Below are 16,608 nucleotides of genomic sequence, written 5' to 3'. Positions count from 1 at the left end.
GGCTGGCGTGGTAATGCCCCACCAGTGGGAACCTAGTGAGCTGGGTGGAGACGTTTCAGTAGCTCCAGGTCAGAGAGTCTCTGAGATAAAAACAGGTCAGGCATTGCCTGCCAGTGCACGGCTGGTCAGGCCGCTGGGACAGAGAGTTGCCATGACACTCGCAGGAACATGACAGTTCATTTTCAATATTTCCCACAACACCAAAGGCCAGCCTGGGCCCACAGAGTAAGATCCTATCTCAAAACACAAGCAAGGTAAAGAAATCTCACTCATAGCAAACCTAACTTTTTCTTATACGTAAAGAATAAAAGAACTGAAAGGCAGCCACAGTAACATCTTTAGAAATGCAGTCTTGACTAACAGAGCGTTCTGATTGAAAGGCAAGACAATGACTGCGTGTGTTAACAGAAACAGAGACGGGCGGTTCATGGCCAGAGTAATAGGCACAAAGTTAAATTCACAAAATCTTGCAGCTGAGCTGCTTGCCCATTGCTGGGAATGTTGCAGGGAGGACCCCAAATTATTTACTCAATAACAGAAGAGACACCAATATATTCGAATGTCAAACTCTAAGAAAAACTGAAAACCTCACAGTGCCCTGAAACCGTGGGCGACCACAAACACTGCTGATGGAAGACCTGACAGCAAAGCCACGTTTCCTAAAGTATTCCTCAACGATTTCACTGCAAAGGAAAAAGACAGGGGCTGAGGCCTGGCTGAACTATCAGAATTTCCCCTGTAAGCATGAAGGCTTTGCTGAGAGTCCTGGCACCTGGCACTGGCACCGGCAGAGCAGCACAAGCCATGCTTGCTGAACTGGGGAGGTGGGGACAGGAAGCTTCCTGGGGCACCTGGGAGCCAGTCTATCCTAATCGGCGAACCCCAGGTTTGCTGAGGGACTCTGTCACACATGCACACATGATATGTATGCACACATATATTTTTTAAAAAATCTAAAAAGAGATTAAAGGAAAAAAGAAAGTGAACAAAAGCAGAAAGTAGACATGGTTTATTTTCCTCTCTTAAACTATAAGTAAAATTCAAAATATCAATTAAAACAATGCCTTGATTATGGCTATAAAGATAGTACAAAATACTGTGCATTCAAAAGGGAAAAAAAGCTGTAGGCACCTCAAGATTCTGTTCAGCTTGCCCACCTCTGCATCTGCTGTCCTTTCCCTCCCCCTTCCCCAGTGGTGTCCTCCCTCAGAGCCTCCTCCCTCAGAGCCTCCTCCCTCAGAGCCTCAGCTTGGTGTTCAGCCCGTCTCATCTCTGTCATACCCTATGTGGCTCAACTGCAGTCCTTGAAATTCTCCTTCCAGAATGACATAACCACTGCCAGCTGAAATAAACACTGATCTTAAATGAAAGCTGCTTCTTGTCGGCAGACTTTGCAAACCTGAATTGCTCCTGAGAGGATTTAATTTCACTTTTTATAATGAGCTGCAGATCAGAGGAGCCCCACATACCTCTAGGAAAAAGTTGACCAAGTAGGGGTCCTGTTTCAGCTTTGCACACACGATGCAGAGAAACTGGATCTCTTCATTCTCCGTTGGTGTTGCAAGGACCTCACCACAGAGTCGAATTAATTTCTGTCAAAAAAATTTTTTTTATTTAAAATTCTCTTTGTGATGTTATAAAGTATAGAACATCACAGAGAAATATAAACATGGTGAGATATAAGGAAAATCCAAATATTTGCAAAATTTCATGGTATGTTACATTAATTTTCTCCATTATTTTTACTCTTAGAAAAACAATAAAAAATTCCTTGTATACAGAATTCAATGTGCTTTTAATCTGGAGTCAGGGGAATGGATACCTGCACAGGCCTGTGTACGTTGATGTGTGGAAGCAGGGGCTGCCGGATCCTTCCCAGAAGCTTGGTATAGAACACCAAAACCTGCTGCTTCATCCCTGGAGGACACTGCGGGTGGGACAAGCATAACATATGCAAATGTTCACAGCAGGACAAACTGTGTCTGTAAGTACAGTCCCCTACAAAGGCAAAGCCACTGGCCAGTTAATGATTTTGCCAGAATAAAATTTTCCACTAATATTCACAACTGGCCTTCTAGCGACACAATCATACACCTGAGACTGAAACATGACTATGTGGTCACAGCCTCAGGTGATTACCACGGGGAACATGTGTTGTTGAGGCTGGCATGCGCTTCAGGTACCACCAGGCTGGGACAGGAGCCTATGACAGCCGACTCCCTGCCAGGCGGAGGGGAGATCTTATGATTTACAGCAGCAAACAAGTTATAACACAGACACTAGTAAATAGGAACCCTATGGCATGGACTCTGTTAAGCTAACTGCGAAGGTATTTGCACTAAGAGAATTATAAAGAACATCATTAGGAAGTCTTATAGCATGCCAGCTATTCTACTGAAAAGCAGCAAGCCTGATGACCACTCTGGATTAGAAGTGCCTGAGTCAGACAAGTTGTATGCGCTGTGATAAAACACATCACAGTTAAAACGGTCATGAGATGTGTGCACCCAAGGATCATCACAGAAACGCTACGTCAAACAGTCTAAAATCTAATCTTCAGCACAATGGTATTTCTAGGGTAACAACTACCTTATATCATTCAGATAAAATGTTAACGATATTTATAATCACTTCTATCAGAAATAAATTTGCTAGCGTAGAGTTACTACCATTTTGCTAAAACATTAAACTAATTGGATTTAGTGTTATAAAATCCCTCACTGCAAAGACAGGGACGAGGAACATAAAGGTACGGCTCTAGTTCTTAGGAGACAGGGTCACTCCTTAGAAAAGAGTGCACTTAACTTAAAGGCACCTCAAAATAAGCTGGGCATTACAGACTGTTAAAAAGAAATTGTCTTTAATACGATTTGCAACTATGTGTCATTTAAATGTCCATCATACCCTTTTACGATTTGCAACTATGTGTCATTTAAATGTCCACCATACCCTTTCAGTGTTCTACTTTACAGAGATTCACAGAACCACCGAGTTTTCCAACTGGAGGAGGGTTCTACAGTTACTTCCAACTCCAGTTCAAACATTGCAGGTCATACCAGCATGTAGCTGTGCGGTGGGCGGCATCCTGGGCCTGTGCACACTGTGGTGTCCACAGCAGAAAGCCAGCTGACATTTCTCAGAACATGCCCTTGCTCTGGTGCGAAGGATGCATGAATGTGACGCTGCTGTGGTGGAAAACACTATTTATAATAATATTAGATTTGCAATTTTTTTTCCAAAATTCATTAGGCCTAAAATCTGCATGACTCCGTGAATGGCAGAATAAGCAATAGTGTTCCCTTTTAGGACTGAACTTGGATCTCAATTCTCTTGGAGCTCTTACCCTTTAGATTGTGAGCAACTTGTACTTGTTTATCTTCATGAATGTTTGCCCTGGGAGTCTATGTGGCTAAGCAGAAGTGTGGTCAGAGCACTGGCAGGCTCTGCTCTCTCTCTGTGTATGCAATAGCTGCACAAGACACATCCCATCCCCTCATTTCCCCAACTCTGCCACGCACCATTCCCATCTCTATACACAGAAGGGCAGGGACTTACGTCGGCTTTCCCTAAGGTGTATAATGTTTCCAAGATCTTGTGATGGAGCAGGTATTCCATGCATGGCCCTGTCTCTCCAGATTCCCGCTCATTTTCTTCTTGGACCAGTATGTCTAACATCTGTTCCAGGTGGGATGGGATGTTTGTGTCAGTCACTGGGGCTTTATCATCTAAACAATAGAAAAACTCATCAAATAAATAGTCAAAAAACCTTTTTAAACTTCTTATGTGCAACTACATTACCCTCCTCTCCCCTCATCCCAACTCAACAGAAAAGTCTGAACTACACAGGTGAGGTTTGCTCATAGAGTGGCTATCTTTGTTAGAAACTTATCCATTTCCTAGAACATAGTTCGTCAGTGACTATTCACCTGTTATCAGTTAGAAACCGTCCCTGAAAGACAAGCTCTAGCTTCCGTCTCCTCTTGTACGTTGTTTAAGCTCTCACAGATCCTGTGCCTCTGCACACACTTCCTGCTACCTACTCAGGAGCTCGGACATTTACAGCCCAGGTCAGACCCTGCTTGCTCGCCCCGACTCCCTTTCTCTCCATCCTCTCTATCCCAAGACCGCCTGACTCAGAGCACACCTGTCTCTAATAACTAATAGGCACACTTTCTTCTGCTACCAACTAGAGAAAAAGTCCTTTAACTTGAGAACCTGTGTTTCCTTAAAGCCCCAGAGAAGGGGGAAGAAAAATCACAAAAGCTGATAATAATAGGGGAGTAGTCTCAAAAAAACCTTTGCAGATGAGCTGCAATGTGCTCAGTGCATGCAGTCTGCACATTACATGTGAAGGGCTGCCCCAGCCTTAGTTACTATAGAGTTGCACAGGATTCTTGTCTTTAAACACGAGTTACCCCTGACCTCATCAGCTTGCCAAGCAGCCCATCCCAGTTTTTCACTTGGCCTGTGTTAAAGGATGTGTGTTTCATCTGCATATTTACCACTGCAACTGCACGATTCTCAAGACAGCAGATCGTCAAACCTTAGCACTCAGGACATGTAAGGCCCACCTCAGTTCTTACGAAATGATATCGGCACAGCAAGGAATGGCCATTGCTTATGTTTGTGGGAGCTTCAGCAGCAGATGAAACATGCAAAGGATACTATGTAGCCTAGAAGGGCCAAATGATACATAGTTTGCTAATCCTTAATACACACTACTGTATCCACCATATTTACCCTTTCTGCTCACTGATTAAAATGGACCTGCCTATCCTGGCTGCCTCATTACCATGGGCAAACCGTTCACCAGCCTCCCAAAAGCCAAGCCCCTACTTGAGCACTAGCTTCTCTTTCCTACTAATGACGATGCTCATGAACAACCTTACCAGTGAACAGTCTGACTGCTATCTGCCCTTTCCTCCCCCGGATTCTGTAAAACCTACTCCCAAGACTTCTTTCCCTCCCCCCTTCTGTTTCTTTCTTTAAATGCTGGTGCTGGAACCTAGCATCTAACACTGAGATGTACCCCCATCCCCAAACCTTACACTTTTTGAAATAATTAAAACAAAAATTATGGTGAACAGAGCCATCAAGACCGCTCAATTGGCAAAGATGCTTGTGTGCAAGCCTGAGGACCTGAGTTCAATCCCGGGAGAGAACCAACTCCACAAAATTATACTCTGATCTCCTTATATACACCAAAGCATGCTTATTCATATACATCACATGTACAGACATACACAGACATCTGGGGACACACACATACATGCATGTGCACGAGAGAGAGAGAGAGAGAGAGAGAGAGAGAGAGAGAGAGAGAGAAAAAGGTTGAGTGCTTGAGGAAGACACCCAGTGTGGTCCTCTGTCCCTCCCTCCCACCCACACACTGAAGAAGTAATAACCTCCTTTGCCAAACATTTCCCTCTCAGATCTCTTTACACAATAATCCTCAGGAGAGCAATCCACACACTATCTATACATGTTTTCTATACATTTTGCTCCTAAACTTAGTCATGGACCATCTTTTCTCAGGCACTCAAACAGGTTTCCTCACAAACACCAGTGAGAGGCTGAGGGATGGAGCATTAGATGTGAGTACCAGAGTGAGAGCCTCCCCAGAAGATCATGGCCAAAGGGCATCATGGTCTTCCTTAGCCTGAGGTAGCCACCAGTCCACCCTTCACCCTAACACCCACTGCCACCCCCTATCATGCCTGCTTCACTTCCCCCCAACACCTATCTGACACATTGTGTTTCCACTTACTAGGTGCCTCCCCCAGTTGACACATGAGCTCTGTCAGGTCAGGGCCCTGTGTGAGCGACTGACTACTCCACTCCCCCGTGCCTAGAACAGAGGATGCTCAAAAGCTACATTTTACATGATCCTAAAAGATGAATCAAAGGGAAAGTTGTTTAAAGTTAAAAATAAAGTAACAGAAAGCTCATCTTGAAGCGTATCTCAGGAATGAACGCTGCTTACCTGAAGTCTCTATGTAGTAATGGGTAATCGCCTTCCAGTGATAGACAAAATCCTCTTGTAACGGAAGAGACGGGGCGAGCTACACAAACACAAAAGACAGACTTAGAGGGCCGCATTAAAGGCTCCTGCAAACCTTAATATCACACGCGTCCATGACGCAAGAGAAGCACCACAACTAAGGGGAAACTTGATTTTATGTCAAATATCAAATAAACCAAAGTGAGTTTGAATCAAAGGAAGCAGAATTTATTATTAAAAAGAAAACCACCTTTATCTATATTATTATTAAACTAAAGCATTGACCTTTTCCCCTCTTCTGTTATCACATGGCTTCAAAAGTGACAAAACCAAACCCCTATTATTCTGTGACTGATGTACCTGTAAAATAACATTACTGATAACCAGAGGCCTTTGTACCTGGGACTTTGGAAGGCGAAAGGGTGAAGAGTAGCTGGCAATTGCTTGCCTATCAGCACTACAAATACACTGCACTGCTGGCGTCATAATCTGATTAAAACTGTTCCCTCCTTTCCACGGCATTCTGATGTAAATCTTTTCCTTTCTAAGCCTAGATCATGCAGTGATATTTTTAGCAAAATAACTACATGAACAAGACACTACACATTTAAATTCTACAAAGTGTGTCACACTGCAGGCTTTGAAATGCACTTCATAAGTTTTAAGTCCATAATTATAGCCTTCAGCCATCTTGCTGCAAACTGGCCAGCGTTGGGGAATTTGTGTTAAACTGGAGAAAGGTAGGCCTGACCTCTCCTTCTCCATCTCTTTTCCTTGAAAGAGTGAGAATGGGAGCCAGGCAGCCTTGAGCTGTCATCAACCTCTGTCAGAAAGTGCTGTGCTGACCCATGGAAGGGTGTAGAGCTAGAGGTTTCTGTCCTGGGCACAATTACATTACAGTCTGGCTGGATAAACTGCCACTTCATGTTCCTCCTATAAGTAAGTGCCAAGAATGTCTAACCCTTGGACATTGTGATCAGATGTTGCCATCTACAAAGTTCATGCTTGAGAATGTAGCAAATAGAGTACACACACACACACACACACACACACACACACGCACGCACGCACGCACACACATACACCATGTTTTAAGTAAGTCTCTGGTTTTGTGCTGGGCCACACTCACAGCTACCTATGGCTACAGAATGAGGATGCCTGCCAGCTGAACTCCTGCGGTCAGGCCTCTCTTAACTTCATGTTTCATGTTGACCTTTGGCTTCCCAGTTAGTGTCCTTGAGGTTGACAACTCTGTCAACACAATTTCTCAACTCTTGGGCAACTTATGGGTACAGTCACAGACATGTTAAGTGTCTCAATCCACAGGTGCAATATGTTTTATGAAAATGGAACTGAAGAGTTTTGATCTATCATCGGCTTCTTAAAGCCAATTCTTCCCACACTTGCCTGTGTGCACAGAACTTGAAGAAAATAGAAATTAATATCAGGTGTAGTTGTGAAAGACTTAACAGGTGGCTAAGCTTTGGGGGGACTTAACTTTATGGAATTAAATTTACTAACAATTGGGACAAACACAGAGAAATTGGTTCTTTCAAAGGATGTGGTTTTTAATGTAGCAACATCTCTCCTCTTAGGTTGTTACTCAGTATCCTTCCTCCAGCTTTTCCCCCAGCAATACTACACAGCAGGTCACCAGGCTAGAAGTCTCTGCCAGATGTAGTGTGTATGTGTGTGTGTGTGTGTGTGTGTGTGTGTTTGCCATATAATACCATCAAATCCCAAGAGGATGACAACATTCCTTCAGTGCAGGAGGAAGACAGACAAACTGTTCTGAATTGCTAACCACTTAGATGAATAACAATCCCATTCAAATCAGAATTCTCCTACTCTTTCAGACTCCAGCAAACTTGCCTTTGTGTTAGGGCTTGAAAAATTGCATAAAAACATTCATCCTTTGATAGAGGTCCTGTGAACCAGCAGCAGGAGACTATAATCTAATTTTTTAGTATTTGGAGATTAATTTCTCAAATCTCTCATCCCTATAGCTACTTCAAATCACCAGGACACCTATCTGCGATCTCCTGTTTGTCTCTCTTGGACTTCCTGTTCTCCAATCTGGAATTTTCTTCTCTAGGAAGTTTGCCCTTCTCCACTTTGAAGCACCTGCACTCGGAGGCTTCCTCCAAGCCTTGAGGTCAGCTTCTACCATTGCTTAGCTGTCTCTCCCTTAGGCTGTAACTGGACAAGGGTTGGGTGGGGCCAGCGTTTTCATCATGCAGACCCTGGTTTTTAACTCAGTGATGGAGCAGAGTCAGCATCAAATACTCATCCATGAAGAAATGAAGGGCCGCCAAGGGCTGACATGTGATAGGTAGGCATGCAGGCCAGCACTACACAGGCCACACACACTCACTGGCAGAATTGAATGAAGATCAATCCTAGGACTTGGCAGGAGCAAACATCAGGCCACACCCCCAATACTCCTTTAACATTGTAGCAGGGTCTCACTAACATTCCAGGTAGGCCTTGCCCTTGAGACACTCTTGCCTCGGCTGTACAAGCCAACATACCCAGCCTAAAACTTCGTTAAACTCGAGAAGTTCCTGGTTTTGCTCACATTCCCATCAAAGTCTACCTGTTAATTGACTTGCCTTAGGGAACAATGCTTTTTGCTAGAAACCTGGATTCTGCCCAAATTTTTCAATACACAAAAGAACCTCCTCAACAATTTGGACAAAAGATTCAAGCCATCATCTCTGCTTTAAATGTCTACAAAAATGAACGTTTTAAAAGATCTTTTAAAGTGTCTTTTCCTCCCCCAAACTTATTTTATCTGTTTTGTTGTTTGTTTTGTTTGAGGCAGGGTCTCCTGTAGTCCTAGCTGGCTTCAAACTCACTGCATAGCTGGGGCCTTCAATTCCTGATCCTCTGGCTTCCGGTTCCTGAGGGGGGTTGGGATTATAAGTGTGTTCAACCACATCTGGAGTTCTTGCTTTGCTTTTCCTTCCTTCCTTCCTTCCTTCCTTCCTTCCTTCCTTCCTTCCTTCCTTCCTTCCTTCCTCCCTCCCTCCCTCCCTCCCTCCATTCCATTTATTCACTTTACACCCCACTCCCTGTCCCACTCCCAGTCACTCTGTCTTGCTTTTAAGACAAGGCTTTATGGTAGAGCCCAGGCTGGCCTGGCACTCAGGAAGGTCAGAGACAGAAGTTTGAGCCCTGACCCCTGCTTCCTCAACTTCCTTAACACCTCCCTATCTTTTCCACCTCTCTCCTACCTAGTTCCAGTCTTACCTCTTAGAACCTTCTCCTACTACCCTTAAGATCTGCTCTCTTCCTCCTACACCCATCAACCCCTGCAGCCTGGTCAAACCAATCTTTGAAGCATTATCAACAAAACTCTCCTACACTTTAACCTCTGCAGCCATCCTGTGCACAAACTCTGCATGCTCCGTGTCAACTAAGAGGGACGGCGGCTGGACTGGACCCTGCTCTGTCTGACTCCAGGGCAGATCAGCCCTGTGCATTCCTTACACTATGACCTCCCACGTGTGCTTAGCCAGCTGGCACTGTGACCCAAGACGCAGACACACCGTGTCCCCTTGGTGTGCGGGTGCTTGCTTTCACTCGGGCTCTGGAAACTCGCTGAGTAAGAGAGGGGCTCAAGTCCCAAGACAGAGCAGGTTTCAAGAATCGGTAGCCAGGAGGCAAACTGCTAAAGAGAAGCAGAGGATCAAGGCCAGGCTGGTCACAGCTGAGAGATGGCTCAGAGGTAGAGGGCTTGCCTAACAGACAGGAGGCTTGGCTTCAGACCCCAGTGTGATAGATAGGATGGGATGCTGATCCCAACTACTGTCTATTAACAGTGCTTTGAAAACACTGCCTTCTGAAGACGACATCCCCTGAGTTCATTAAAATAGACAAAAGCTCAGGGGCTTGCCCGTAATCCTCCCCGGAATAAAGGGAAAGAGCCATGATGGTTGAGCCACAAGGGTAGAGGCATGATGATGGTAGAGCCACAGTGATGTCTCTGCAGGACCTGGCCCTCAGTAAACGCTAAATGGGAACTGCTAAGACAATGGGATCTAACCTTAGGACTAACTCTAGAAGAGGCCTCATCAGAGTTGAGACATGTGGCAACTGGCTGACAGAACACAATTATTCCTAAGATACTTACTAATGGATTCCAGCTACGTGGATTTGAGCTATGTGAGGGGAAAGCCAGCCTTGTGGGAAAGAGAGGAGAGAATTACACCACAGGTCTTGGCTCCTCTTCATGTGTGAAAGTCTTTCCTAACCTCACATCCTGTCTATCAGGTTAAAACACATAGACACAAAGCGATGAAAACATCTTCTATTTCCCCTCTTTGTAAGGAGTTAATGGCAAATGAGGAAAAACCATTTAAACGATACACGCCAGGTGTGATAACACTTTCTTGTAATCCCAGCTACTTGCAAAGCTGAGGCAGGAGGACTACAAGTTTAAGGACAGTCTGAACAGTTTAGTGAGATCCTAGTTCAGAGTAAAAGTTTGAAGGCTGGACTCAGGTAAGTTAAAGCCAGATTCTGTTTAGTAGTTAAGAGGCCCTGTGACTCTTGGAGAGGACCAGGTTTGGTCCCAGGGAACTCAGCATCCTTCTCTGACTCCTAAAAAGGATAGGTACTAAGATGGCCTAGCAGTCAAAGGCAGTTGCTGGTGTCTGACTGCTGAGTTTGATTTCCCAGGACCCACACCTGTGAGAGAGAAAAACTGACTCCCTAAAGATGTCCCTCAGACTTTCGCCTGATCATGTGCTTGTGATCACACATACACATGTACGCTGGTGCACACGCATGCACAAAAGGACACGCATGCTGAAAAAGCCAGAGTAGAAGACTGTGGGACAGCCCTTACCTATCATTCACCAAGCCCTGGGTGAAACCCCCTGTACCAGAAACTAAACAGAATACAAAGCATGAGCCTATAACCCCAGCTCTGGGGGCGTGGGGGCAGGAAGATCGGGAGTTAGATCAAGGGGGCAGGAAGGTCATTTTTGGCTGCACAGCAAGTCAAAAGACGTGAGAGGCCTTGACTCAAGAACAAAACAAACACAAAACTCAAATACCTCATCTAACCTCATCTAGATGAATATATATCTGGTCAACTTTAAAAACCACTGCAGGCTGACCTGACTGACTACTGACACTCAGACGCTGACACTACAAAAGGCTAGGACACCAACAGAAAACAGAATCAGAAAAACAAAAAAGAGGTCTGGTCACCTGCGGGTCTGGGGCTCCCTTCCAAATCTGCAGTACCCCAAGGATTCTGTTCCTTGCTGTGCTGGGTCAGAATGTAAAAGGTTAGAGAAAGAGCCAACAAGTTAAGGAGCAGGAAGACCTGTTTATGGACAAAAGCAAGCAAAACAGTCAGGGAGACTGCGTAGCTGAGGAACTAATCTTGGGTTATGAAAAACATTCTTCAGTTACCAGACGATGGCTTGTTTATCACTGTCTGGGGGAGTTCTTTCCCAGGACAACGTTGAAGGGGCAAATCAAAAAAAAAAAAAAAATTCTTCAAGGGATGAGGGACCAGATCCATAAGATCTTAAGTTCAGGGCCAGCCTGGACTACATTCGACCCCTCCTAAAAGCAAAGCAGAACCAATCACATATCAGGAGCAGTCCTTTCTCTTGGCAAAGCCTGTGGGTGGTAACGCAGCTTAGAGACCAGCATTGAGCAAATGAACTTGACATTTCCACAGGCCGGACATTTATTCCTGGGACTGGGTGAACCTAGTGAGCTCTCTCCTCCCGGCAAGATGGGGAAACTGGATACTACAGAGCCAGAGGCTCACGAAGGTAATTTGATAGATGCTAATGATACATGTAATTATTAAAAGATTACAAAAACAGAAAACACAGGCCTTGGGACCAAACAGAGTCTATAAACCAAAACTCCTAACCAGACTTAGAGACATGCCTAGAACTTAAGTACTCCAGGGGCTAAGGCAGCCCTTAGTTCGAGGCCAGCCTGAGCTGAGTTCAAGAGAGTTCAAGGCCACCGCAGGGCACTGGGCAATTCTCTATCTCAAAAAAAAAAAAAAAGAAAAGAAGAAAAAGAAAAAACAAAAGAAAAAGGAAAAGAAAATTCAGTGGGAGTTTTTAATCTAGAATGTGACAGGCCCCAGGGTTTCATCCATAACTTATTCATAGTTATCTTTTAGTTATCATTATATCAAGCAATGTTCAACTTTAAAAGTCTGATGACTCTTTATAGTCTAAAGTATAATACAAAATATCAATATAACTGTTGTTAAAAGTTTTAAAAATTATTTTACAAATGCTGCTACATGCTGACTCCATATTAAGCAAGGAAAGTAGAAGCAGTATCTTAAAGTGCAGTTCTCTCCCTCATGTGTCAACACTGCTCCTCAGGAAACCCCACTCTTTCTTGTTTGATGTGCCACCAAGAGAAACAAGACAAAGCAAAACCCAATTCCACGAAGTATGTAAAAAGCAATTGTGTTAAAAGTTTTGTCTCCATATCTGAAATTCACAACTCTAATTTTGTTAACTGACCCTAAAAACCACCGTGGTGTTTGTGATCCTTTTATTTTTCTTTAGAAAGTCATGTGAATTTGAAAGTGCTATTAGGCCATTCTCGATATGCAAAGAAGATGCCATTTAAAAAAAATAAAATAAACACAGTAACTTTCTTCACATAAGGTGATACTCAGTCCAAAATTAGCAAGTAAAATAAAGCAAAGGGTCGCGTTTAGCACGGGCAAGGAAGGCATCTCTTCCTAGGTTCTTGGGTGCTGTATGTTTGGCGGTTAGAGTTCTGTCCCCCGGTGCTGTTTAGGACCAGACTCAAAGTACAGCGGTTGCAGGCTGCGCCAAGAGCCTCCAGGAAGCGCATTACAGACAAGAAAAGGGAAACAGATGGTGTGAGCTGGGCGATCGCGGACCCGCAAACTCCCGCAGATCGATCACCGAGGTCCGCGCGAGGTGGGCCGCTGGGGCCGAGCTGGCAAGGCCGGTACCGGTGTGGACCGGGCCCCGTGGTCCCCGCCGTTCCTCTCCCACCCGTAGCAAAGCAAAAGCGAGCCCTGCCCACGGGCACCGCCGTTCTTTTGTCTTGCGCGGCGCTGGCCACGTAGCCCCGGAGGTTAACGGCCAGGAGGCCCCGGGAGCCGCCCGGTCCCGGGCGGGAGAGCAGAGGCCCCGAGGGTGCCCAGGCCTCGCCGCAGCCTCCCTCCCCGCGCCCCGCAGCCCGCCGCACCCCACTCGGCCTCACCGCCTCCACGGCATGCTGCAGGATGGACGTGAGCTTGGAGAACATCCTGTCCCGGGACTGCAGCAGCTTCTCCCGGGACGACCTGGAGAGCTCCTCGATGCGCCGCCGCCGCCCCTGCTGCGGCTGCCCGGGCCGCTCCAGAGTGAAGGCCGGTGCGGGCGGGCCCCGGCGGGGAGCGGAGGGCGGAGGCCGGGCGGGAGGCGCGGCGGCTCTGATCGGAGGACGCGGGGCCGCGGCGGGCGGCTCCGAGGTCGTTCGGCTGCAATCGGGGCCCCGCGGAGCTCGGCGGTGGCGACGCGGACACGGTGGCAGGAGCTCGGGCTCTTCCGGCTACCGTGCCCGCCGCGGCCTGCAGGGGGCGCTGATGAGGCCCGGGGAAGCCCGGTCTCTGCTGCCGGCGACGCTAGACGCGGGGCGGGGCGCGCAGAGGCCACGGCGGGGAGGGCGGGGCAAGCAGGGAGGGCGGGGCCGATGGGGAGAGCAAGGTGGGCGGGGTAGGCGGGCGGCTGAGAGGCTGAGTCCAACCGGGAGGGCGGGCTGGCGTGGTGCACCGGGCTGTGCTGGCACTCGTCTCTCGGTGACCAGAGAGCAGTGTGAGGATTTGGCAGCGACGTGTTGACGCTGCGCTTGCGTACGGTACGTAGGGCAAGTCTGGAAGGCCGCTGGGAAAATACCAGCATCCCGAACGCAAAAAACGGACAGCGGGTCCACGTGCTAGGGATTCGAAGGCATCAAATGCAGGTGGGAAGATCCCGCTAGACTAAAATAGCTTATCTTTATCAAAACCGGAAATGCCAAATGGACACGTGAGAGGAGGGTTCGGTTAAATAACTGAAGATGGTGGCTTACAAGGTTTCAGTGTGCTTCTGGAAAAGGAAATAATATTCAGGATGCCTAACACTGATGAGTGAAGCCTCAAGTTAATGAGCACTGAGCTGGAGGCTTCCTAAAACACTATGCAAATGTGTATTAAACAAGCCTAGGGGAAACGCAGACCGACTGGACCATTTTAAGATGGTTGATACAACTTCTGAAAGTCTGAAGAACTTTGTTTCAAGCTGGTATTAGCATTTCACCAAGAGGATCAGGAAGTTCTGCATTCGGGTGAAGTAGATTTCTCATTAACATGGGTGAAAAATACCTATTTATAGTATAATTCGTTGAACCGAGGGCGCCGCAACTCCGAGCGGGGTTGAGAAGCCTGTTTGGATCCAGCTCTGCCATTCAGGGGCGTGAGGTTACCAATGTAGCAGTGAAGAAAGTCAGGGATCACAGGCTCTCCTCATTGTTATAACATTAGTAACAACACAGGAGGTCAGGAAAACAAGGGAGAAGGTAAGGGGAGACTTGAGTCTTTCCCATGCTTTGGTTGTTTGCTTCTGCTGTGCTCAAAGACAGGTAAACATAGCCTTGATTTCTGTAAACTAAAACGCTGGCGGCATCCTCTGTTATTTGTTGGACATTGAGATATGTTCCTTACCACGTTCAAGGTCCTTGTTCCTGCTCCAACCTAGAGCACACAATGTTTGTTGTTGCTATTCATACTACTTATGAGGTTTGGTCAGTTCATTAACCATAATAATTTTCCTGGCTAATTATATGGCATTTTGTATTTTCACAATGCCCTACAGTCACAACTTGTGTAAGGAGTGATGTTTAGGCGGGCTACAAGTTGTGTGTGATGGATATTTAACTTTGCATACTGATTATAAGCTCAATAATATATATATTTGGCTCTGGGTTAATATCAATACTCAATGATTTATCTGCCTGGTCCCTAATTTCTAAGACGCACAAGTTAGCTAGAACTGTAACTGAGCCAATAGATTGATTTCCTACTCTCGTTCTGAATGCTGGGAGTGGCACTAATATATAGCCTGCCAAATGCTTGGATGCAGTTGGACTAACCTCAACCACTGCTTTGAGGAAACTCAGTAGGAGGCTTTCTTTACCCTTGAAAACACCCTAGGTGCCTGAAGACCCTCAATTGGAACCTCCTGTATTTATTCTGTTAAGGCAATAATAAATTTAGTCCTTTTTAAAAAACGGGACTGGAGTATTGGTTTGTGGCTAAGAACGTTTGCTGCTCTTCCAAGGTACCAAGTTGTGCCGGGTGGCTCACAACCTCCTGCAACTCCAGTTGGTTCCAGAGAGTCTCACACCCTCGTTTGACTTCTGTGGGTACGTGCACACGAGTGAACTTGGAAGAAGCATACACACATTCAAACACAGGGAGCCTGGAGAACTGACACCCAAGTGGGCAGGAGCCAAGAAAAATGGGAACTGTTACTTGATACATATTTTCAGCGTTTGACAGCTTCTGGTGCAGTAGAAGGACATGAAAAAAAAATGTAGCACTGCTCACTCCCCTCACAAGGCCTGATGAACTGAGAGTAAATGAATTCATCCTCTATAAACCCCAAGAACAAGTTGGTCAGAAGAGACGGCAGCAGAGCTAGGAGAACAGGAGGACAGCTGAGGGGTTAATGTGATGTACCAGTGGAGAAAGGCAGGGATGAAAACAATGTACCAATTCTAAGAACTTGTCAGGAGTTAGAGACAGAAAGAGTGTTTTGAAACATTCCTCATGGACTGCTGTTTGAGCACTTGGTTCCACCTGGTGGCGCTGCTAGGGGATGTTATAGCTGGAGGCTTGCTGGAGAAGAGCATGCTGGGAGCCTGGCTTTGAGGGCTATAGCTTGACCTCACTTCCGGTTCCCCTTGGATCACTCAGCTTCCTGACTGCTAAGCTGGCCCCAGCCCCTGCTGCTATGCCTTCCCGCCTTGGCGGACTGTGTAGTCTCTGGAACCATAAGCAAAAGCAAACCCCTTTTTCCCCAAGTTAAGTTGCTCCCACCTGTGGTTTTTGTCGTGTTGACTGAAGGCAACCAGAAGAGCGGGTACCCGAGCCAATGGCACAGCCAGGATCCAGGGCAGGTGAAGTCTGTTCAGGATCTGGGGGGGCCCCTCACTGCACTTCTGCAGACCTGGCATAAGATCTGCTTAACTCAGGAGAGGCTAGAAATGCCATATTAGGAGCATGAGGAGAAACAGACTGTGAGATGGACACAGCCCTCACCCTCCTTGTCTCTGAGAGCAGGCATGTCAGCCGTACCTTGCCAGATGGAAATAGGAAAGGATAGGTTTCCTGTGGAGAATCTGAAAAGACCTGAAGAGATCCTGACCCAATTGCAGAGCTCCTGAGCTCTTGCGACACAACACATGCCCAAGGTGCTCCCTCAGCCTCTCCTAAATGGATCAGACACCATGGGGCCATCAGAAATTCGAGGAATGGTTTCATCAGAAGAGATGAAGTTGTTTATTGAACGGATGGAGACTGAGACTCAAGGAGAAGCAATGTCACTGCTGTT

At 46.4% G+C, this 16,608-nt stretch overlaps 1 protein-coding gene across 1 annotated transcript in view; it reads right to left on the bottom strand.

The window, feature by feature from the left end:
* The window catches only part of Fam160b1 (family with sequence similarity 160 member B1), a 28,081-nt gene extending 14,172 nt beyond the window's left edge, over positions 1 to 13,909 (bottom strand). Inside the window, exons 1-5 of the mRNA XM_021194647.1 lie at positions 13,238 to 13,909; positions 5,984 to 6,062; positions 3,556 to 3,725; positions 1,823 to 1,927; positions 1,470 to 1,592 (exon numbers count right to left, since the gene is read on the bottom strand). Of these exons, the coding sequence (XP_021050306.1) occupies positions 1,470 to 1,592; positions 1,823 to 1,927; positions 3,556 to 3,725; positions 5,984 to 6,062; positions 13,238 to 13,282 (522 nt within the window). The 5' untranslated portion in view covers positions 13,283 to 13,909. The remainder of the gene's footprint in view (positions 1 to 1,469; positions 1,593 to 1,822; positions 1,928 to 3,555; positions 3,726 to 5,983; positions 6,063 to 13,237) is intronic.
* Positions 13,910 to 16,608: the final 2,699 nt, after the last annotated feature.

This window comes from Mus pahari, chromosome 1, assembly GCF_900095145.1.
Source record: "Mus pahari chromosome 1, PAHARI_EIJ_v1.1, whole genome shotgun sequence".
NCBI lineage: Eukaryota > Metazoa > Chordata > Mammalia > Rodentia > Muridae > Mus > Mus pahari.
This window is presented reverse-complemented; position numbering and strand designations above follow the sequence as displayed.